At 43.0% G+C, this 22,564-nt stretch overlaps 1 protein-coding gene across 2 annotated transcripts in view; it reads left to right on the top strand.

Moving 5' to 3' along the window:
• The first annotated feature begins 895 nt into the window (after window positions 1–895).
• The window catches only part of OCLN (occludin), a 54,180-nt gene continuing 32,511 nt past the window's right edge, over window positions 896–22,564 (top strand). The window contains exons 1-4 of one of the 2 annotated variants that reach the window (XM_060635617.3): window positions 896–1,549; window positions 10,620–10,736; window positions 15,783–16,458; window positions 19,105–19,266. In XM_060635617.3, the coding sequence (XP_060491600.2) occupies window positions 10,687–10,736; window positions 15,783–16,458; window positions 19,105–19,266 (888 nt within the window). In that variant the 5' untranslated portion in view covers window positions 896–1,549; window positions 10,620–10,686. Of the gene's footprint in view, window positions 1,550–1,629; window positions 1,759–10,619; window positions 10,737–15,782; window positions 16,459–19,104; window positions 19,267–22,564 lie in introns of those variants that run through there. The other variant, XM_060635616.3, reaches the window with a different exon arrangement.

Here is a 22,564-nt window from a genome sequence, read left to right as displayed (position 1 = left end):
TAATTATCCATTAAGGTTGTCATCATTTCAAATACCTTATATTTATATAATGCTTTTACTTCCTTAAGTATTGAATTGTGCCTTAAGATCTAATGTATGGGAGAGTCACATCTCTAATCACTTAATTAAAGGCAGAGAAGTGGGTGAGATTGGACAAAAATTAATTAGTAATGCTGACATTCCAGATTGGAACACAAAGTGAAGCAGGAATTTAGGAAACCTGAATTCTAGCCTTCAATGTAGGTTAAATTGCAAGAACTAAAATTGCAATATTCTGGAGTATAATTGAAAAATATATATATTGATGGGCGCCTGGGTGACTCATTTAAGGGTCTGACTTTGGTTCAGGTCACCATCTCACAGGTTCATGGGGTAAAGCCCTGCATTGGCCTCTGCAGTGGTAAGGCAGAGCCTGCTTGGGATTCTCTCTGCCACTTCCCCACTTGCAGGCTCTCTCTCTCAAAATAAATAAACTTAAATTAAAAATATATATAGATATAGATATGCTATATACATACATAAAAGGATACACAGTTTTGTGTAGACTATGAATTTTCCTAAGTGAACTCTCCTTTGGAACCAGCCTCCAGATCAAGAAATAGAACATAGTACACAGAACTAGGGCCTTTAATTTGTTATTCTTTTTTAAATTTATTCATTTTTGAGAGAGACAGAGACAGTGCAAGTGGGGGAGGGGCAGAGAGAAAATCCCAAGCCAGCTACCCACTGCCAGTGCAGAGCCCTATTCCAGGCTCGAATCATGACCGAGGCCAAAGTCAGAAGCTTAAGGACTCAGCTATTCAGGCGTACCCCCTTTTTTTTTTAAGCTAAAAAAACATTAAAATAGTTTAAATCCCTTGGGGAGGGGGTGCAAAGGACCTTGAGCTGGTAATCATGTACACTACCGCATGCACTTTATTTTTACAGCAAGTTTACCAACGAGATCCTACCACACTTTGAGTTATGGTGTTTTATCTGGCTCCAGAGATTCAGAACCGGTTCCTTAATTTACAAGTGACTTTTGCAAATCTCCCATTTCTGGCTGCTTTCCAACAAAATTTTAACCAAATTTTAGGAACAGAAAATTGTTGGGTAAGGACATGCCTTTCGTGTCAGCGTGTGAGCACCCTGGGACCTCCTTCAGAGTAAAACAGTCCCCTCCAGACCTCCCTCCGCCTCTCGTCGGCTGTTCTACCCCAAGCAGAGGAGCTCGGAGCGCGCCGCAGGGCGGTCCAGGACCACCCCCACCTTCTGGGAGCCGGGGCCCCTCCTCTGCGCTCGGTCGCCAAAGCTGCGCTGTGCCTTTAATTGGGATCGCTGGGAGGGTGTGCGGGGAAGGGCTGGTTCCTCCCGCCTCCTTCTCCACCGCTCCCTTCCCCCTCCCATCCGAGTTTCAGGTGAATGGGTCACCGAGGGAGGAGACGGCCACGACACACAATTCCTCGCTGGCGTCCACCCACACCCCCAACCTGTCCTTCCCCGGCTGGAGGCTGCGGGACTCCGGGGAAAGCTAGCCAGAGCGCCCAAGAGCCCGCGCTTGGTGTAACAGGTGAGACTGGCCAGTGCGCGGCCCCAGACCTCCAGCACCGGCCAGGCGGTGGTGCGCATGCCCGGGGGCAGGACCGCGGGGGGGGGGGGGGGGGGGGGAGGAGGAGAAGAAGGAGTGGAGGAGGAGTGGAGGTGGAGGACCGACAGAGTTCTTAGTCTAGTCCCAGCCTGCTGGCGGGCGGCCCGCACCTCGTCAGGTGCGCTCGCCAGGTAAGCGCGTTCCTTGGCTCCTACGGCCCTTGGTGGGTCGTGCGGGGCAGCAGTGAGTAGATGGGAGTTGGGCGCGGCGCCGGGGGCTCACGGTGGCCCCAGAGTCCCCCAGGGGATCGTGGCTCTGGTCTGGTAGGGGAGGCGCGGCGGGGGAGGACGCCCGGCGCCAGTTTCGGTGGCGGTTTCGCCTCTGGGCTGGGACCGGCGGGAGCCGGAGGGGCGCGGGTCCGCGGAGAGAGCAGCCCTGGGCTACTTTGGCGGCTGCCTCCCCCAGCGAAGGGCCACTTGGAGCCGCCGATCAGCTCTTTCGGCGGAAACGCTTACAGCTCCTCGAGTCCAGGCGGCGCGAGCACCTTCTCGCTTTAAAGGGGGGCGAGCGGGCGGTTCCCGAACTGAGGGAGCGCAGAGCGCGGCTCCCCGGACGGAGAGCTAGGAGGTCCTCAGGGAGTGGGGCGTGCGCCCGGCTCCTCGGGGTCCTGAGTGTAGGGCTGGAGACTGGGGGTCTTGGATCCCGGCGGCGGGGAGGGACCTCATCGATTCCGCCCCGTTCACTCTTTGGGTACCGAGCGGGGAGAGGGGTGACGGGTTTAATCCGTGAAGTATTCCTAGAGCCCTGGGGTGGGCCGATCCGCTCTTTGGAATCCAGCTAGTGCGAGCGGTGTGAGCGCGCGTCGATTTAAGCCTGGGGGCGGGGATTTAATTTCGAGCGAGGCTGTACTTCGAGGGAAGCTGTTCGCGCTTGGGATCCTCACCCGTGACCCGCAGGCCGCCGCCAGGTGGGCGGACCTGCCTCCGGGCGGTCCCTGCTGACCGCGCGCTGCGCGCACCGGCCAGGGCGCACGGACACGAACTGCCGCGGGCTTAGAGACCTCCAGGGAAGGGCCGGCGCGCGCGCTGCCTGCCGACATGTTCCCTGCGTCGGAGGAAGTGTGCGGGGAGAGCAGGGTTGAGGGGTCAAAATGGCCTCTGCTCCTTGGGGCTGGAGGAGCACCTCCGAGCCCCTGTGCCCCAGGTGAAGCGACTAACCCCGAGAAGCCACGGCATCCTCGGGCTGGCTGGGCACACTGCCCATTTGGGAAATGACCCGGGGCGGGGGAAGAGGCAGCCTTCCAGGTTAGTGTGTGGCCCTCACGCACAACAGGTGTATTATTGGGATCCCTGGAAAAGGTGAAACCTTCCTTTTAAGGCACTTCGAGTGAGCCCTGCTGTGATTGGAAGCTAGTTCCTTCCAGGCGGAGGTGCATTTCTCAAGCTGTCAATTCCCAGTATAACAGTGCTTCTCTGGCACGGTACAAATGAATATTTTCTCTTTCTGGTATTTTAAAATAGACATTGTAAATGGTGGAGCCACAGTAATGGCTGTCTCCTCCAAGCCGCCTTTTTGTGTAGTTATGCATTTCTGTAGTTACCAGGTGCCTCTTTGGTTAAATGATGGAGAGGAGGATGGCGAGATTTGTGCAGCTTCCAGGCTGTTCAGGGAAATGATGGGCAGTGCCTCCTAAATGCTGGGCCAAAAAGAGTTCTGTGCTTTGTATCCTTTAATGATACTATCAACTTTGGAAGGCAAGTCTTACTAGAACTCCATTTTAAAGGTGAAACACCGGTAGGGGAAACATGTTGCAAAGTTTGTGGCTTGAAACCTGCTTCAACAAATCGGGGAAGGTATAGTGGACAAGCAGCAGTTCTGGATATTCCAGCACCAGAACGCTCTGGGGTTTTTCTGGAACTCTCTACCTTTGACTGGTCCCTATGGTCTCATAGAATATTTCCACATCTTGTTTGATGTGAAGATAAACTTCTTGTTTTCTTTTAAAGGTAGTGTTGGAATTACTGCCCTTTAAAAATTAGGAGATCACTTTTAACCACACAAATTAACTGATAGAAAACCTTTCACCTGCCTAGGAGCCTGCCAGAAGGGAAGTTTTCTTCACTTGCATTTTAAGGCTTACTGGATTAGATTCCCTAGTGGGCTTTTTTCTTCCAAGTTATTATTTATGGATGTACTGGGGTAAAAAGACAATGAGGATTTTTGTTACCCTTTTTGTTTTAGCTTCTAGGCTTAGAGCTGCTGTGTGATTTAGTGCTTCCTAATCTCGAATATGGTCCGAATTGCCTGGGGATCTTATTAACATAGATTCTGATTCTTAGGTCAGATGTGGGGCCTGGAATTCTGTTTTTCAGCAAGCTACAAATGATGTCCATGGTTAAATGTTTGACCCTTTACTCTCCCTTTCCTTCAGACTGTAAACACTTAACTAATTTGGTTGAATGTGAAGGATTATATTTAGTGGCTGTTAGCATTGTGAACTTGAAGGCATTCACAGCTGTATTGAAATCCCAACTCTGATATGGGTTGTTGGTTTTATAAATCAAATGTTGATTGACCATCACTTTGTACCAGGGACTGTAAGGATCTGGAAGAAGAGTGATGGTCATGACAGACATCTGGGTGCTTGTAAGGCTGGTGTTCCAGTTGAGGTGGAGATGGTGGAGATTATTTAAAAAATAACAAAGAAGAAAAAATAATAATTAGGGGGGAAATTCGCTCTGAGAATAAAACGGGCTTGGTGGGTGGAGTGAATAGCAGGGAAGGAGCTTCTGAAGAGGTGACATTTGAGTTGAAAGCTGGACGGCTAGTGCCCACCATGTACAGATCTAGACATTATAGACAGGAAACTGACAAGATCAAGGCCCTCCTTGGATTGATGCCTTTAATTGAGGCAGTGATGCTCAAAATACATGGTGTGCTTAAAAATCACCTGGAAGGGGGGTGCCTGGGTGGCTCAGTCGGTTGAGCGTCCGACTTCGGCTCAGGTCATGAGTTCGAGCCCCACATTGGGCTCTGTGCTGACAGCTCAGAGCCTGGAGCCTGCTTCGGATTCTGTGTCTCCCTCTCTCTCTGCCCCTCCCTGCTCACGCTGTGTCTCTGTCTCTCAATAATAAATAAACGTTAAAAAATTTTTTTTTTAATTTTTTTTTAACGTTTATTTTTGAGACAGAGAGAGACAGAGCATGAACCGGGGAGGGTCAGAGAGAGGGAGACACAGAATCTGAAACAGGCTCCAGGCTCTGAGCTGTCAGCACAGAGCCTGACATGGGGCTCGAACCCATGGACTGCGAAATCATGACCTGAGCCGAAGTCGGATGCTTAACCGACTGAGCCACCCAGGTGCCCCCCCCCCCCCCAAAATTTTTTTTTAAATCACCTGTAGGGGCACCTGGGTGGTTCAGTTGGTTATGAGTCTGACTTCAGCTCAGGTCATGATCTCTAGATTTCATGGATTCAAGCCTCGCATTGAGCTCTGTGCTGACAGCTTGGAGACTGCAGCCTACTTCCGATTCTGTGTCTCCCTCTCTCTCTGCCCCTCCACATTCTCACTCTCTCTCTCTCTCAAAAATAAATGGACGTTAAAAAAAGTTTTTGTTTTTGTTTTTAAATCATCTGGAGAGGGGTGCCTGAGTAGCTCAATTGGTTGAGTGGGCGACTCTTGATTTCGGCTCAGGTCATGATCTCACAGTTCATGGGATGGAGCTCTGCATTAGTGCGGAGACAGCTTGGGATTCCTTCCCACCCCCCACCCCCGCCTCGTTTCGCTGTGTTTTCTCTCTCTTTCTCTCTCTCTCTCTTGCAAAATAAATAAACTTAAAAAAATCATCTGTAGATCTTACTAAAAATGCCACTTCTGATACAGAGCTAGTCTGTTTCAAAATATGCCTAATTTTAAAATTTTAGACAGTTTACTAATTGTATGCCAAAATATAATAATTTAATACCAGGCACAATTTTTAAAAACTTCTTAAAGGCAAATTAACTCTTGCTGCATATGATTGAAAAGGAATAGGCTCTCCTAAAATATGATAAAGTTTATCTTTTACTTACCGACAGTTGCTTCAAATAATTTTTCAGGGGGATAGCATTTTCAGGCTTTCTTTTCTTCCTCTTATGCTTAGGTTTCTATGAAGACAGCTTTGGGCAGTAACCATTTTCAAGCGGAGAACTTTTTAAATATTTTAACATTAATCAGCTTTACATATTTTGTAAGAGTCTGCTGTTTGCCTTATGCTTTCGACTTTTACTCAGCTGTTTGATTTATGTCCCTATCATTCACATGGTACGGGTTCTGTGATGGTGACCGATGAGCCCCTTAGGCCAGATCCTGTGTCCTTTTCATTCATTTTGTCCTTCACTCAATATACTTTTACTGAGCAGATAATGTTAATATTGTTGTGCTGGGCGTTGGGTAAACAGTCTCTTCTTGGTCCTTTTTTTCTTTGGCTGTGGCCTTAAAGCACAGTCCCGACTGCCTTGAAGGAGACATTAGAATTCCTCCAGTCCAGTCCCCCTACAATATCAAACAACTTAAGCTTTGCATACATGGCTTGAGATCACATTGTTATTTGTTATTTTTGAAGGGTGTGTGAAGTCAGGGTAAGGGAGAGGCTTCCTAACATTGACATGAAATCTGACCCTGTGGTATCTTTTCTTCAAAGAATGGTTTCTAGGACTACAAAGACAGCTGTGCAGATATTTGAAGGCTGCTGAAGTGGTCCTTCTAATGTTGATTGGTCCAGGCCAAACATTTCCTGTTTTATCAATCATTTGTCTTAAGACATGGTTTTTCTAGTTCTTTAACACTCTTAGTCACCTCCTGGAGAGGCACCTGCTTGGAACATGATGTACACATTTGAAGGTTGTGCAGAGGTTTGTTTCTTTTTCATAACTGCATCATTCCTAGATCGAAGCACTGTCTGTACCTACTGCCAAAGTTCGGGATGGCTTGTTAATTTTGTTGAAATTCTCCCTAAGGAAACACACTTCCAGAAATTGAGTCTAGGGGTGCCTGGGTTGCTCAGTTGGTTAAGCGTCCGACTCTTGATCTCAGCTCAGGTCATGATCTCACGGTTCATGTGTTCGAACCCCGCATCGGGCTCTGCACTGATAGTGTGGAGCCCTGCTTGGAATTCTCTCTCCCTCTCTCTCTGCCCCTACCCCACTTGTATGTGCACATGTGCTCTTTCTCTTAAATAAACCTAAAAAAATTTTTTTTAATAAAATAAAAATTGAGTCTACATTTGTAAAGTGATTTATTCATGCCACTAATATTTGAAAATGGAGACAAAGTACCTAAAATGCCCAAACACTGAAATTTCTCAACTTCAAGGTAACCATCTTGCTGTGAATGGTTTTGCTCATCTTCCTTAATATATTATCTTAATTATAACACCCTAGAGGTCAAGTTTGTCCCCAGCCCTTTGGCATAGGGGGGTAGTAAAGTTCAAGGAAGAGAAGTAAAATTTGTCCTCTCTGATTGTGAGCTGTTAAAACCTCTAGGGGACCTAAATGCTCCATTCTTTCATCCTATTTAGATTCTGTTTTTCAGTCCCAGAGGCATCTGCCTGGGCGTGCTGTCTGTGCATAGGGATGTGCTCAAGATCCTCAGGCTTCATCTACCAATCTGGCGACCTTCTCAAAAAAGTAAATGAAGTTGATAGGATTTGTCCTTGATAAACTTCCTAAAATTATTTGCTTCACAATGTAAAATCTCTGGTATCAGAGGATATTTGATAACAGAACTCTGAATCCAGAAAATGGCAGTTTGCAAAGGGATTTTTGTTGTCACCGTTTCTGACAAAATATAAACTTCAGCCTGAGCCTGGACTAATTTAGAAGTTTCAAAAACTACCATGGAGGGGGCGCCTCGCTGGCTCAGTCGGTAGAAAATGTGACTCTTGATCTCCAGGGTCCTGGCTTCATGCCCTACATTGGGCATAGAGGATACTTAAAAAAGCCAAAGCAAAACAAAAATCTACCCTACCGTGGAGCCTGGAATTTTTGGCCTAGTCTTGAAGGAGTAAGCCCTGGCTATGAAAGGGGTAAGAATCCTCGAAGGTCAGTTTGTCAGTATTTGACATTCAGTTTCACAGCTAGAGTCCTACATTAAATAGTGTTTAAATTCAGTTTTTCTTATTATTTTTCTGAACATCCATTAAGAAGCCAATCTGGACTTTCACTCTCCCATAACACTGTAACGTGCTAGTGTCCTCAATTGCCCATTTTTATGTACATTTGGGTACTAGTTATAGGTCTCTCTATGCTTAGGATTTGTGTACCTTTTTGTATGTGAATACTTCAGTAAAAACAGTTTTTTAAAGGAAAAACATAGCGAAGTCTTCCCTCACTGTGTTTGGAAAATCATGCTAATTGTGTTGGTGTTCCTAACATTCACTCTATTTCCGTCTTTAAGGTTTTTAGCTGATGTACGTTTGGGCATTATTTTCTTCTGAGAAATGTGGAATTGACTGTCCTTAAGGATGTGGAAGATAGTTGCCATTGATATTAAAGAACAAAATTTAGAGAGTTTGAATTTATTTACTTGACTAACATAATACCTTATTTGGACTTGCGTTTTTGGAAAGGAAAAACAATACTAGAAGACCCTTTAATATACTCAGATTGTAGATCTTGCTCAAGTGACCCCTCCCACTCCCACTTCCTGCCCTTCTTCTTCGGGTCTTGGTCTTTCTTCTCTGCTTGGTCCCGTCTTGGGCTCGATCATGTAGTCAACCCTAATAACTCGATAACTGCCTGTTGTGGTTGCTTTTTTCTTTGTGTGTGACCTTCTGTAGTACTTCCACAGACTCCCATGGTGTAGTGTAGACACTTAATAAGTACTTGTCGATTGAATGAAATTGCCTCTCAGGTATGTCGGGATTGTGCTCTGAGGAATTTTAGAACAAAATCATACTGCTTTTCTCGTAGGGCAGAAGACTCTTTAATATAACACATAATTAATGTTTCCCCCCTTTTTGTAAACATTATGCGCAATTTTGAAGACTTGGAAAATGAAAAGGAAAAAGTGTCTACAATCCTACTATCCATAGATGTATTGTGTAATAATTGGTAATGATAAAGGCATACTTTTAAACCAGATTACGTTTCAACATTGAGGGACTAGTATGTGCTAGACGTGGCTCTGTATCCACTTTCCTATGCATTCTCTTCTGATATGGCCTTTCAAAAGTAATATGAAAAAATAAGTTTTAAGAAGTTTTCTTTTTTTTATGTTTCTTGTTCTTGGAAGGGACTGTTTTGAAAATTACCAATTTTTTTTTCTTTCTATAATTTGTTTTATAATTTACATCCAAGTTAGTTAGCATATAGTGCAACAATGATTTCAGGAGTCGATTCCTGAATGGCCCTTACCCATTTAGCCCATCCCCCCTCCCACAACCCCTCCAGTAACCCTCTGTTCTCCATATTTAAGAGTCTCTTATGTTTTGTCCCCCTCCCTGTTTTTGTATTATTTTTGCTTTTCATCCCTTAGGTTCATCTGTTTTGTATCTTAAAGTCCTCATATGAGTGAAGTCATATGATACTTGTCTTTCTCTAATTTCGCTTAGCATAATACCCTCCAATTCCATCCACGTAGTTGCAAATGGCAAGATTTCATTCTTTTTAATTGCCAAGTAATACTACATTCTGTGTGTGTGTGTGTGTGTGTGTGTGTGTGTGTGTGTGTATATATATACACACACACACACCACATCTTTATCCATTTATCCGTTGATGGACAGTTGGGCTTTTTCCATACTGTGGCTGTTGTTGACAGTGCTGCTATAAACATTGGGGTGCATGTGCCCCTTTGAAACAGCATACCTGTATCCCATGGATAAATACCTAGTAGTGCAATTGCTGGGTCATAGGGTAGTTCTGTTTTTGATTTTTTTGAGGAGCCTCCATTCTGTTTTCCAGAGTGGCTGCACCATCTTGCATTCCCACCAACAATGCAAAAGAGATCCTCTTTCTCCACATCCTCGCCAACATCTGTTGTTGCCTGAGTTGTTCATGTTAGCCATTCTGACAGGTGTGAGGTGGTATCTCATTGTGGTTTTGATTTGTATTTCCCTGATGATGAGTGATGTTGAGCATTGTTTCATGTGTCGGTTGGCCATCTGGATGTCTTCTTTGGAGAAGTGTCTATTCATGTCTTTTGCCCATTTCTTCACTGGATTATTTGTTTTTTGGGTGTTGAGTTTGGTAAGTTCTTTATAGATTTTGGATACTAACCCTTTATCTGATAGGTCATTTGCAAACATCTTCTCCCATTCCGTCCATTGCCTTTTAGTTTTGCTGATTGTTTCCTTCGCTGTGCAGAAGCTTTTCATTTCGATGAGGTCCCAATAGTTCATTTTTGCTTTTGTTTCCCTTGCCTCTGGAGACGTGTTGAGTAAGAAGTTGCTGCGGCCGAGGTCAAGAGGTTGTTGCCTGCTTTCTCCTCAAGGATTTTGTTGGCTTCCTGTCTTCCATTTAGGTCTTTCATCCATTTTGAATTTATTTTTGTGTATGGTGTAAGAAAGTGGTCCAGGTTCATTCTTCTGCATTTCCCAGCACCACTTGCTGAAGAGACTGTCTTTATTCCATTGGATATTCTTTCCTGCTTTGTCAAAGATTAGTTGGCCATACATTTGTGGGTCCATTTCTCAGTTCTCTATTCTGTTCCATTGATCTGAGTGTCTGTTTTTGTGCCAGTAGAAAATTACCAATTTTTACCTGTGCTGTAAAAGCTTTGTGAAATTTTTATTACTACAACTTAGCAATGAAAGTTAATATTTGTAAGCCAGTGATATGCAGTGCTTGGTGCTTGGTGCTGTGAGGATGACCAGGCTGAATGATGCCTATGCTTAGTGATTTTCTGTACTCAAGGAATTAATGATCCATTGTATAAAGATGGCAGTGAGAAGGACAAGAGAAATAATCATGGTATGACAAGTTACTTGAGATTGGTCTCATTAGTTTTTTTAGCAATGCAAGGAAACTCTGAGCTCAGTAGTAACACCCTTACCCTACTTACGTTGCTTAGATTGCCTTATCTTGGAAGCTACGGGGCAGCGCTCATCCTGAAGAGCAGGTGATCCTTGGTATCAGCCATGTCATCGAGGCCTTTTGAAAGTCCACCTCCTTATAGACCTGATGAATTGTAAGTAATTCTTTAGTTTTGTTTTTTTTTAAACTGTCACATGTAAAAAATATGTATAGTTGAAATTTTCATCTGTTAAGTGTTTGCTGTTAAAAATGTCTGTTTAGGGGCCCCTGGGTGGCTCAGTTGGTTAAGCATCCAGCTTCAGCTCAGGTCATGATCCCACAGTTTGTGGGTTCGAGTCCTGAGTCAGGTTCTGTGCTGACAGCTCAGAGCCTGGAGCCTGCTTCAGATTCTGTGTCTTGCTACTCAACGCTGTCTCTCTCTCTGTCTGTCTCAAAAATAAATAAACATTAAAAAATATATATGTGTTTATAAATTTATTTATTTTTTTTTTTTTTTTTTATTTTTTTCAACGTTTTTTATTTATTTTTGGGACAGAGAGAGACAGAGCATGAATGGGGGAGGGGCAGAGAGAGAGGGAGACACAGAATCGGAAACAGGCTCCAGGCTCCGAGCCATCAGCCCAGAGCCTGACGCGGGGCTCGAACTCACGGACCGTGAGATCGTGACCTGGCTGAAGTCGGACGCTTAACCGACTGCGCCACCCAGGCGCCCCTATGTGTTTATAAATTTAAATTGAAACAAAGGTTATCAAGTGAAAGTTTCCCTCCGCCGCTTAACTTCCAGGATGACAGTTTTTCTCTGCAGAGGCAACTATTGTCACCTGTTCCTTCTTTCTTCCCTTCCTTCCTTTCCTTCCTTCCTTCCTTCCATCCATCCTTCCTTCCTTCCTTCCTTCCTTCCTTCCTTCCCTTCCTTTTTTTCCTTATTTCCTTTCTTTCTTTGCAAGAGAGAGCAGGTACACACGTGAGTGGGCAAGGGAGAAAAAGAGAATGAGTGAGAGGGAGAGAGAGAATCCCAAGCAGATTCCACACTGAGTGCAGAGTCCAGCTTGAGGCTTGATCCCACAACCCTGGGATCATGACCTGAGCTGAAATGAAGAGTCAGACACTTAACTGACTGAGCCACCCAGACACCCTTATCTCTTTCTAATGGTTGCTTCTAGATAGTTTAAGCTTATATTTGTGGGTATATTTATTCCTTTTTGTTTTTTCACAAATGGTATAAAGCTTCTTTATTAATGCCCTGTTTAGGTGACTAACCCTAAACTTGACTCCTTGTCAATTTTGTAGTAATAACTTTTATTGACATACAGTTCACACACCAAATAATCCACTCATTTAGAATGGACAGTTTAGTACTTTTAATATATTCACAGAGTTGTGCAACTGTCACCACATCAATTTTAAAACATTTTCATCACCCCGATCAGCAGCCATTCCTCATTTCCCTCTAGTACTAGTCCATCAGCAGTCCACTTTCTCTTTCTAGATTGTTCCATGTCGGACATCTCATACAAATGTAATCACACAATATGTGATTCTCAGTGGCTGATTCTTTCACTTGGCATAATGTTTTCCACATAGTTAGTTTTTTTTCTTTTAAAATGTTTTTTTTAAGTTTATTTTTTGAGAGAGAGAGAGAGAGAGCGCGAGCGAGCGTGCACAAGCTGGGGAGGGGCAGAGAGGAGAGACAGAATCCCAAGCAGGCTCCGCACCATCAACGCAGAACCTGACGTGGAGCTCGAACTCACAAACTGTGAGATCATGACCTGAGCCAAGATCAAGAGTTGGATACTTAACTGACTGAGCTCCCCAGGCACCCCATCCACCTCATTAGAGTGATTCTTGCCATTAATAAAATCAAGAAGCAAAGTTGAGGGTTCTTGCATCCCTATTCATTTGGGGGTTTAACTATGAAAAAATTTAAATTTGTTATCAGACTTTGATAGGGATTTCTTCCTGTAAGTAGTTTGTAGCTTCAAGTCTTTGATAAGTGTAGTAGGAGTTGTGTTCCTATTACATTGCCCCTATAAACATGGGTGAGATATAACACACACACAGAAAAGGGCACAGAACATGTGATGATGATGAGTAAGATAAAGATAAAGCAAAATCATCACGTAGGTCACCTCCAAGTGCATCCTTGTCTCCTCTCCTTCCCCTGGAAACCACCGGTCTGACATGATTATCACTTGATATATATTCTCTCTTTTTTTTTTTTTTTAACATCTAAACAGTACATTTTAGCTTTACTTGTTTTTAACCTTTTTTTTTTTGCTTCAGAGCAATGCTACAGAAATAAAATGTGAATGATATATGTAATTTTTTGTTTTTTTTCTAACCGTATTAATAATATTTCGCTTAACCCAGTATATTTAAAATGTTATTTCAACAGGTGATGTAAACACTGACTCATGAGGCAGTTTATATTCCTTGTTATTACTAGATGTTATTTTTTAGAGCAGCTTTACATTCACAGCAAAATGGAGAGGAAGGTACAGAGATTTCCCATATGGCGCCTGCCCTTATACGTACATAGCCTGTCTCAGTATCTCCCTTCAGGGTGGCGCACATGTTATAATTGATGAACCTTCATTGACAAATCATTGTCACCCAAAGTACGTAGTTAATATTGGGTTTTCTCTTGATGGTGCTACGTTTCTTTTTTTACACTATGATCAGTTTGGACTGGCCACATTTCCAGTGTTCAGTGGATCGTGTGGCTAGTGGCTGCCATGTTAGACACAGCCCTGTAGCATTCCATCCTGTGGATATGTTACAGTTACCTATTCCACTCTAGGTAGAAATTTACACTGTTTCCAGTTTTGGGTTATTCTCAACAATGCTTTTGTGAATGTTACAACGTTAATGGAATTTTAAGTGGTGTAATCATCTTTTTTTTTTTAATGATATAATCATTTTGGGGGGGTGCCTGGGTTTCTCATTAAGTGTCTGACTTTGGTTCAGGTCATGTTCTCACAGTTTGTGGTTCAAGCCCTGTGACAGGTCAGAGCCTGGAACCTCCTTCAGATTCTGTGTCTACTTCTCTCTCTGCCCCTCCACTGCTTGCTCTCTCTCTGTCTCAAATAATAAATATTTAAACAATTTTTTAATGATATAATCATTTTGGAAAACACTTTGACATTGTCTTATAGAGCTGAAGTTAAAAAAAAGAAACATTTGACTCAAAAATTCTCCTGGATATATACCTTAGAAAAATAAGTGCTTTTCAGGGGTGCCTGGGTGGCTTAGTCTGTTAAGCATCGGACTTCGGCTCAGGTCATGATCTCACGATTCATGGATTCAGGCCCTGAGTCAGAGTCTGTGCTCACAACTTAGAGCCTAGAGCCTGCTTTGAATTCTGTGTCTCCCTCTCTCTCTTTTCCTCCCCCGCTTATGCTTTGTCTCTCAAAGATAAATAAAAATGTTAAAAATTATTTTACAAAAGAAAAGAATAAGTGCTTTTGTGTATGAGGACACATGCTCAATCGTGTTCAGAGCTACATTGTTCACAACAGCCCCAGATGGAGACATCCCAAATATCCAAGTAGAATGAGTTATGGAGTTTTCATATGTGACGTTTCAAAGACCATCTTATCAGTGTTCTTTCTAGTTTGCATTTCCTTGCATTCAAGTGGTTAGCAGCACCCAGTAGTGAGATATCTTGCTTTGCAATGAGAGAAGTGGACCAAGGAAATAATGGCAAAAACAAAAGGGGGTGAGGTCAGTTGAGCAATTGAATTTTGTTCCTGCAGGACCCACATTTCTTACATTCAGCGTGTCCACAGATCAATGTGCCTGTCTTCCGTGATGTTTATGATTGTATTACTGAAGTTTGCAAAGTAGTTGTTTTGTTTTTTTGTTTTTTGTTTTGAGAGAGAGGGCAAGAGCAGGGGAGATGGGCAGAGGGAGAGAGAGAGAGAGAGAGAGAGAGAGAGAGAGAGAGAATCCTAAACAGGCACTGCTGTTCGTTGTTGTATCCTCAGTATCTAGGTTAGTGCCCAGCGCACATCAGCCTGGTGGCTCCAGTAAATAGCTATCATGTAAATAAATGAATGAATGTGCTTTCTCAGGTAGGAGAGTGAAGCTGCCAGGAATTGGACATGACCCTGGGTAGGCCACCTTCGGTGTCCTATTTGAGTGCACTGGTCTCAAATCCCACAAGCAGTAGGGTTGACATCCTTATTCTAAACTGCTTGGGCTTCCCTCCCCAGGAATTACAGTTAACTGGTGTGGAATGCTCTGTCTAGGGGGGGGGGGGGGTTGTACCCACTCCCCAGGTGATTCTAATATGCCAAAAATTTGAGAACCTCTACTCCATAGAAATCCACTCCATAGAGTGGTGATTCTCAGTGCACATTTCCCAGACTGGCTGCACGAGCAGCAGCTTGTCTTTCTTGCAGAATCAGCACCTTGGGGTTGGGGACCAACAGTCTTTGTTTTAACAAGCCCTCCAGGGGATTCTGATGCCCAGAAACTTTTACTATTCACTGGGTGTCTCAGTAGCTTCAGACTGCTGTAACAAAGTAGTACAGACTGGGTGACTTATTTTTTCTATTAAAAAAATTTTTTTAATGTTTATTTTTGAGAGAGAGAGAGAGAGAGAGAGAGAGAGAGACAGAGCATGAATTGGGGAGGGGCAGAGAGAGAGGGAGACACAGAATGTGAAGCAGGCTCCAGGCTCTGAGCTGTCAGCACAGAGCCTGATGCGGGGCTCACACTCACCGCGAGATCATGACCTGAGCTGAAGTTGGCCGCTTAACCGACTTCGTGACTTATAAACAACATAATTTATCTCTCACAGTTCTGGAGGCTGAAAGTCCAAGATCAGGTGCCGTTGTGGTCAGGTTCTAGTGAAGTCCGTCTTCTGGGTTGCAGACTGCCAGCTTGTGGTTGTAATCCCCTCACAAGGTAGAAGGAGTCTCTTTTTGTAAAGGCACTGTTTCCATTCATGAGGGCTCCATCTCATTACCTAATTAGGCCACCTCCTAATAGCATCACATTGGAGTTTAAGGTGTTGGCATTTGAATTTGCGGCAGGGGGTGGGGGGAGGCATAAAGTGTTGTTGCTTGTAGTGGGGTGGTACTAATAGTAGTTTTATTTGCCAATGGATAGTTTAAATTATTCCGAGTACACGATATGTTCTTTCTGCTTACCTCCAAACGATACTAACTTGAAACTGTTTTCATGTGTATTTCAGCAAACCCAATCATTATGCACCAAGCAATGATATGTATGGTGGAGACATGCACGTTCGACCAATGCTGTCTCAACCGGCCTATTCTTTTTACCCGGAAGATGAAATTCTTCACTTCTACAAATGGACCTCTCCTCCAGGAGTGATTCGGATTCTGTCTATGCTTGTTATCGTGATGTGCATTGCCATATTTGCCTGTGTCGCCTCCACGCTTGCCTGGGATAGAGGCTATGGAACTGGCTTAATAGGAGGTGGTATAGGCTACCCTTACGGAAGTGGCTTTGGTACCTACGGAACCGGCTACGGCTATGGTTATGGCTATGGCTATGGCTACGGAGGCTACACAGATCCAAGAGCCGCAAAGGGCTTCCTCCTGGCCATGGTGGCCTTCTGTTTCATTGCTGCATTGGTGATATTTGTTACCAGCGTTATCAGATCTGAAATCTCGAGAACGAGAAGATACTACTTGACCGTGATAATACTGAGTGCTATCCTGGGCATCATGATGTTTATTGCCACAATTGTCTACATAATGGGAGTCAATCCAACTGCCCAGGCTTCTGGGTCGCTATACAGTTCACAGATATATGCCATCTGCAACCAGTTTTACACGCCTGCAGCTAGTGGACTCTACGTGGATCAGTATTTGTATCACTACTGTGTGGTAGATCCCCAAGAGGTATGGGTGGTTTCCTCCCTGCCCTGCTTTGGGTAGAGGCTTTTGGGAGGCTTAGTAGAATCACTCTGGGACCTTTTAAAAGGTATTTATGACAAGGCTTCACTTCCTTTGAAGTCAGAATCTGGAAAGGGTCTGGTGTCATTATTACGATATTTTTAATACCATATAGTTCATCCATTTAAAGTTTGGTTTGGTAATTTTTAGTATATTCAGAGTTGTGTGTCCATCCCCATGATCAGTTTTAGAACATTTTCGCTCTCCCTGAAAGAAACCCCATAACACAATTAGCAGTAATTTCTCACTTCTCTAACCCTTCCCAGACCAAGGCAACCGCTAATCCTATTCTATAGTTTTGCCTATTCTGGATAGTTCATATATAGAGTCACACAATATGAGGTCTTTTGTGATTGGCTTTTTTTAAGACCTTATTTATTTAAAGTTTATGTTAGAGAGAGAGAGAGAAAAATATTTTAGCAGGGGAGGGGCAGAAAGAGGGAGAACAGAAGTATCTGAGGCGAGCTCTCCCCTGATAGCAGAGACCCTGATGTGGGGCTTGAACTCACAGACCCCATGATCATTACCTGAGCCAAAGTGGGAGGCTTAACCAAATGAACCACCCAGGCACCCAACCTTCTTTCTTTTTTTAAAGTTTTATTTAATCTCTACACCCAATGTGGGGCTTGAACTCAAGACCCTGGGATCAAGAGTCATATACTCCCCTGAACGAGCCAGCCGGGTGTCCCCGTGATTGGCTCCTTCCAGTTCACATTAATGCAAAATTCTCAAGGTTCATCCATGTTATGTAGCATGTTGTGTCAATTCCTTTTTGTTGCCGAGTAATAGTTGATTGTATGCCTGTATCATTGTTTATCCATGCATCAGTTGATGGACATTTGGAATGTTTTCACATTGATTGTTTGGAATAATGCTCTGAACATTAGTGTACAAGTTCTTATGTGAACTCATGTTTTAGTTTCTCTTGAGTATGTACCTAGGGATAGAATTGCTAGGTCTTATGTTGTCTCTGGGTCTTTTTTTTCCTTTTTTTTTTAATGTTTATTTATTTAGAAAGAGAGAGAGAATCCTGTGCAGGCTCCACACTGTCATCTCAAAGCCCAACACGGGGCTATATCTCAACGAACATGATCTGAATTGAAATTAAGAGTCAGACACTTAACTGACTGAGCCACTCATGGACAGTGCCTCTGTGTTTAATCTCTTGAGGAACTGTTTTCCCAACAGGTTGCACTGTTTTACATTTACTAGAAACGTATGATGATTGCAATTTCTGCACATCATCACCAACATTGTGTTTTGTCTGCTTGATTCTGTCCATGCTGATGGGTGTGAAGTTGCTAATCTTTTTTTCCTGATGGATTTCTTACCTTTTTTTCCCTTATCTTTTTGTTTTGTTTTGTTTTCCCCCTCCTTACACTGACTCAGTAATTCTCATTCTTTTACCTGAATGAGTCACTCTTTTGGGGTTAGATCATCTCCAGTAACTATCATTATTTTGAAGACTGAAATGTTTTCACCCCAAATGTAGGTTTTCAGAATGTTTGTTGACTTGCAAATGTATGTCTGGTAAATAGAGCTGAGGGCTGATATTCCTATCTTACCACACCCCCCGTCTCTCTTAGTCCTCTGAATGCCCCAAACTTGTATTCACTGAAAAAGGATATCACTGTTAGATGGCTGCAAAGAGACCCACTTGTTACCCATTAGCAGAATCCAGGCCAGGGTCCAGGTACCTGCCTAATTTCAAGCGTCTGCAGGCCAGTAGACCACTCAACATGCTTATCAGACACTGGGAGAACTGTCATGGGGAGGGATTCCTTGTCACAGGGCCCTTTCTTGTAAGTGCACAGAAGACTCCCAACAGAAACCACCTGCCAGACTAAATGAATCATTTTCTCTAATTTATAGCTTGGTTAGATCATGTCTGCATAATTTATGGTAAGGTAGATCCTCTATAGACTGGAAGTTACATTCAGTATAAAAAGATTTGCCAAGTATGTGTTATGAACAAGATTATAAACATGATTGGGTATTTAAAGCTACTTCTGAGAGGGGCGCCTGGGTGACTCTGTCAGTTAAGCCGCCAACTTCATCTCAGGTCATGATCTCACAGCTCCTGAGTCGAGGCCCGTGTCGGGCTCTGTGCCGACAGCTCAGAGCCTGGAGTCTGCTTCGGATTCTGTGTGTCTCCCTCTCTCTCTGCCCCTCTCCTGCTCACACTCTGTCTGTCTCTCTCTCAAAATAAGTAAACATTAAAAATATATATATATAAAGCCCTTTAGAAGTATACCAGTGATTGAGTTAATTTACTGGCCATTTTCATCTGTTGGTAAAAAGGCCACTTAGTGCTCAAGCTTTGGAACTAGATTTCTATAATTTAAAATGGAGTGATGAGAGTACCTAACTTTAAGCCTGTTCTGAGTATTGAATCAAGTCGCATATGTATTGCTAGCCTCCGCCCAACTGACATGGGCTACATTTTATATTTCTAAAATGTAACTATTTGTATCAGTTTTATATCACACCACAGATATATAAGTGCAGGGCCTTAGGTATTTTTGGATAGTGCATTAGGATAAAGTAAACAATTGAAATCTAACTGTGTCAATATCTTTAATCTCTTTTTAGGCAATTGCCATTGTCCTGGGATTCATGGTTATTGTGGCTTTTGCTTTAATAATTTTCTTTGCTGTGAAAACTCGAAGTAAGATGGACCGGTATGACAAGTCGAATATTTTGTGGGACAAGGAACATATTTATGATGAGCAACCCCCCAATGTCGAAGAATGGGTAAGTGTTGTTTAAAAAAAAAAAAAAAAAAAAAAAAAAAAAAAAGCATATGTCTGGTATTTTATTAACCCCCCAGGTTTCTGTCTCTAAATTTGACTTTGGGTGCTTTGTGAAACTCTGTTCTTAGAATTATTGTCTGTATATGTTGCAAAAGTTGTGCTCTCATGTTTTGCTCAGACCTCTGAGAAGGTGGTATGATAACTGGAAATTGTTTCACTACAAGGTGAAAATCAGATTTCCATTTTAAAGAAGTGTACCTAGGCCCTGAAACCAAATGGCTTCTAAAGAATTGTGCAGAAAGGACTTGGCTTTTGGAAAACAAAACACCTCTCCCCTCCCCTTCTATTTTCCTTCTTGTCATTTTGAAGGGAAACACTTGGGCGGGATGCTTGCTGTCTTTTGGCTCAGGATTGGCAGTGGTGTTTTGGAGTCGTAGCAAGTGGCATATGTTTAAACTTCTTCCATGGATAACAGCCTAGCAAATTACAGTGACTGATTCTGCATGGATACTTACCTAAGAGATACTTCCGTGAAGCAGAGAGAGACTGGAACGATTCCCTTTTTGTGTATACTGTACTGTTATTCGTACGAGTATGTGTTAATATCTCGGAAATAGGTGTTCCTGATACCTGACCTGTCGTTAGAGATGTCTGCAGTGAGACTTTATTTCTCAGAAGTCCTGTTAGGATGCAGTTGGGAGCATCCTCAGAAACCCCCATCATAGGTTTCCTGGAGCAGATTGAAGTTTTGCCGTGAAGGTGAGGTGTGAATCCTGGACACGGGTTCCAGGGTAGGTGTGTTCTGGATAGGGGGAGTGGAGTAAAGAGGGCTCAGGTTGGGTTCTGCTGGTCAGGGGAGGGATAAAGACATGGCTCATCTCGAAGGCCTCTTTAGCTCTGGCGTTCTGTGTTGTCTGATTTGAAGAAACGTAGATGAGATTTTCTTCTGGTTAGTTAAGGAGCCACAACGAAACTCTTTTGAAAATCAGCGGGTGTGGTAGGGTTCCTGTGTTCCTGAACTCTCCTTGAAGCCTGCTTGTTCTCTTTTTCCTCCTCCTTCCCTCCCACCCCCAAAAAGTGTGCAGGTGTTAAGGACTGTTTTCTTTCGACCTTTAGCTCCAGGCAAGGCCACCTGTAGATGGAATAGGACTGTCTATTGTGAACTGTGAAGTAAATGTTTCGCTGGGAGTTTCTGGGAGTTTCTGGGCGTGTCAGTTTTCACTGGCTGTTGGATTTGTTTATTTAAGGTTTCGAGAGCCTAACAAAAAAAAAAAAAAAAAAAACTGACTTAAGAGAGGCCAGTGCTGGTAATAGTAGAGTTCCAGTGAACTTTGGCTTCTCATCTGATCTTACTGTCAGGAGGTTTTAATCAGTTCTGGGTGCTTTTGATAATTGGGCAAAAGATAGCCTTAACAGTTTATGGAGGTGATAATGATGGTGAAGCAGAAAGCACTTTATTTTTTAGATTTTTATTAAAAAATTTTAATCTAATTTTTTATTTTTTATTTTTATAAAGATTTTATTTTTTATTTTTTTTAATGTTTTAAGAAGTTTGTTTATTTTGAGAGAGAGAGCACCTGTGGGCAAGTGGGAGAGGGGCAGAAAGAGAGGGAGAGAGAGAGAGAGAGAGAGAGAGAGAGAGAATCCCAAGCAGGCTCCATGTGGAGGCCACCTGGAGCCCGATTCGGGGCTTGAACTCACCATCCATGAGATCATGACCTGAGCCCAAATCAAGAGTTGGGTGCTTAACTGACTGAGCCACCCAGGTACCCCAAGATTTTATTTTTAAGTAATCTCTACACCCATTGTGGGGCTCGAACCACCATCTGGAGATCAAAAGTCGAATGGTCCACTGACTGTGCCAGCCAGGTGCCCCAGCACTTTACTTTTAAAAAAGCATTATTTGGGGTATATGTATTTATTTTTTATTTTAAAAAATTTTTTTTAATGTTTATTTATTTTTGAGAGAGACAGAGCATGAGTGGGAGAGGGGCAGAGAGAGAGGGAGAGACAGAATCCGAAGCGGACTCCAGGCTCCGAGCTGTCAGCACAGAGCCTGGTGTGGGCTCGAATTTATAAACTGTGAGATCATGACCTGAGCCGAATTCGGACGCTCGCCCGACTGAGCCACCCAGGTGCCCCAAGGGTCTACGTATTTTTAATATAAAAATAATCTCTGCTTAAAATAATGGTAAAAAACTCTAGCATTGATTATTTGTACTAAGGATTAAAATTTGAATTCTCGTTGTAGAGAACTAAGACCAGATACTCCCCATATAGCTACTAATGTTTTTTGTTTTGTTTTGTTTCTTTTTGGTGGGGGAGAAGGGAAGAAAAACTTACCAGAGGAACAATTAATTAGCTACTGAATATTAGTTTACTCCTTCCCTATATGTTAGGGTAGGTTTATTCCCTACCCTAACATATTCATTATTCATTATTTTATTAGATGTTCATTATTTTATTAGATCTTAGTGCCTTTCCTGGATTTTAAAATCTGTAGTATCGGAACCTTTGAGCAAAGATGCCTCAAAAGTTGAGCCTTAAGAGTTGTAAGCAGGTTTCAGCTCTTAAGTGTTATGTGTGGGGAAAATGTGCAACTCGCTAATTTCCTGTCTCTGAATCTCCAGTACAATGGTTTCTCTGCCTTCCTAGGGAATTTTCGAGTTGTTTTTTTTCCCTTCCCCTTCTGGATATCTTGTACTTTGTAAAATAAGCAGGCCATGTTTGCACATTGTTTTGGGTGTTAACCTGGTCCTTTGTAGTCAGTCAGTCACTTCAGTTTGTACCAACGTTGTAAATTAAATATTTGAAGGTTCTTTTAATTAAATTTGAAGGTGTTTATTTTTTTCTGTTATGTCCTCAAATTCCAGATGTAGTTGGTACTTTTTCTGAATTAAAGTGTGTGTGTGTATATATGTGTGTGTGTGTGTGTGTGTGTGTGTGTGTGTGTGTGTGTGTATGTATTTTTTAAATTTATTTTATCTGATTGGTAACTAGAGATTTTGAAATACAGTGAGCTATAAAGAAAATTCTTCCACCCTTAGTTACAGTTCTCATGTATTTTCTGTCATATACCCAGCCTCTCCTGCACCTTCTTAATCTGAATCCGAAGAAGTAGGACTATGTTCCCCATCAGTGTAAAATCCTATTTTTTTAATAGAATTTTTTTAAAAGTTTAGTTATTTTGAGATAGAGCCTAAGCACGAGCAGGAGAGGGAGAGAGAATCCCAAGCAGGTTCCTCACTATCAGAGCAGAGCCCAACACAGGGCTCAAACCCACAAACTGTGAAGTCATG

The sequence above is a fragment of the Panthera onca genome, chromosome A1, assembly GCF_046562875.1.
Source record: "Panthera onca isolate mPanOnc1 chromosome A1, mPanOnc1 haplotype 2, whole genome shotgun sequence".
NCBI classification, from domain to species: Eukaryota; Metazoa; Chordata; class Mammalia; order Carnivora; family Felidae; genus Panthera; species Panthera onca.
The sequence above is the reverse complement of the archived record's forward strand: the minus strand, read 5'-3'. Positions and strand labels throughout refer to the sequence as shown.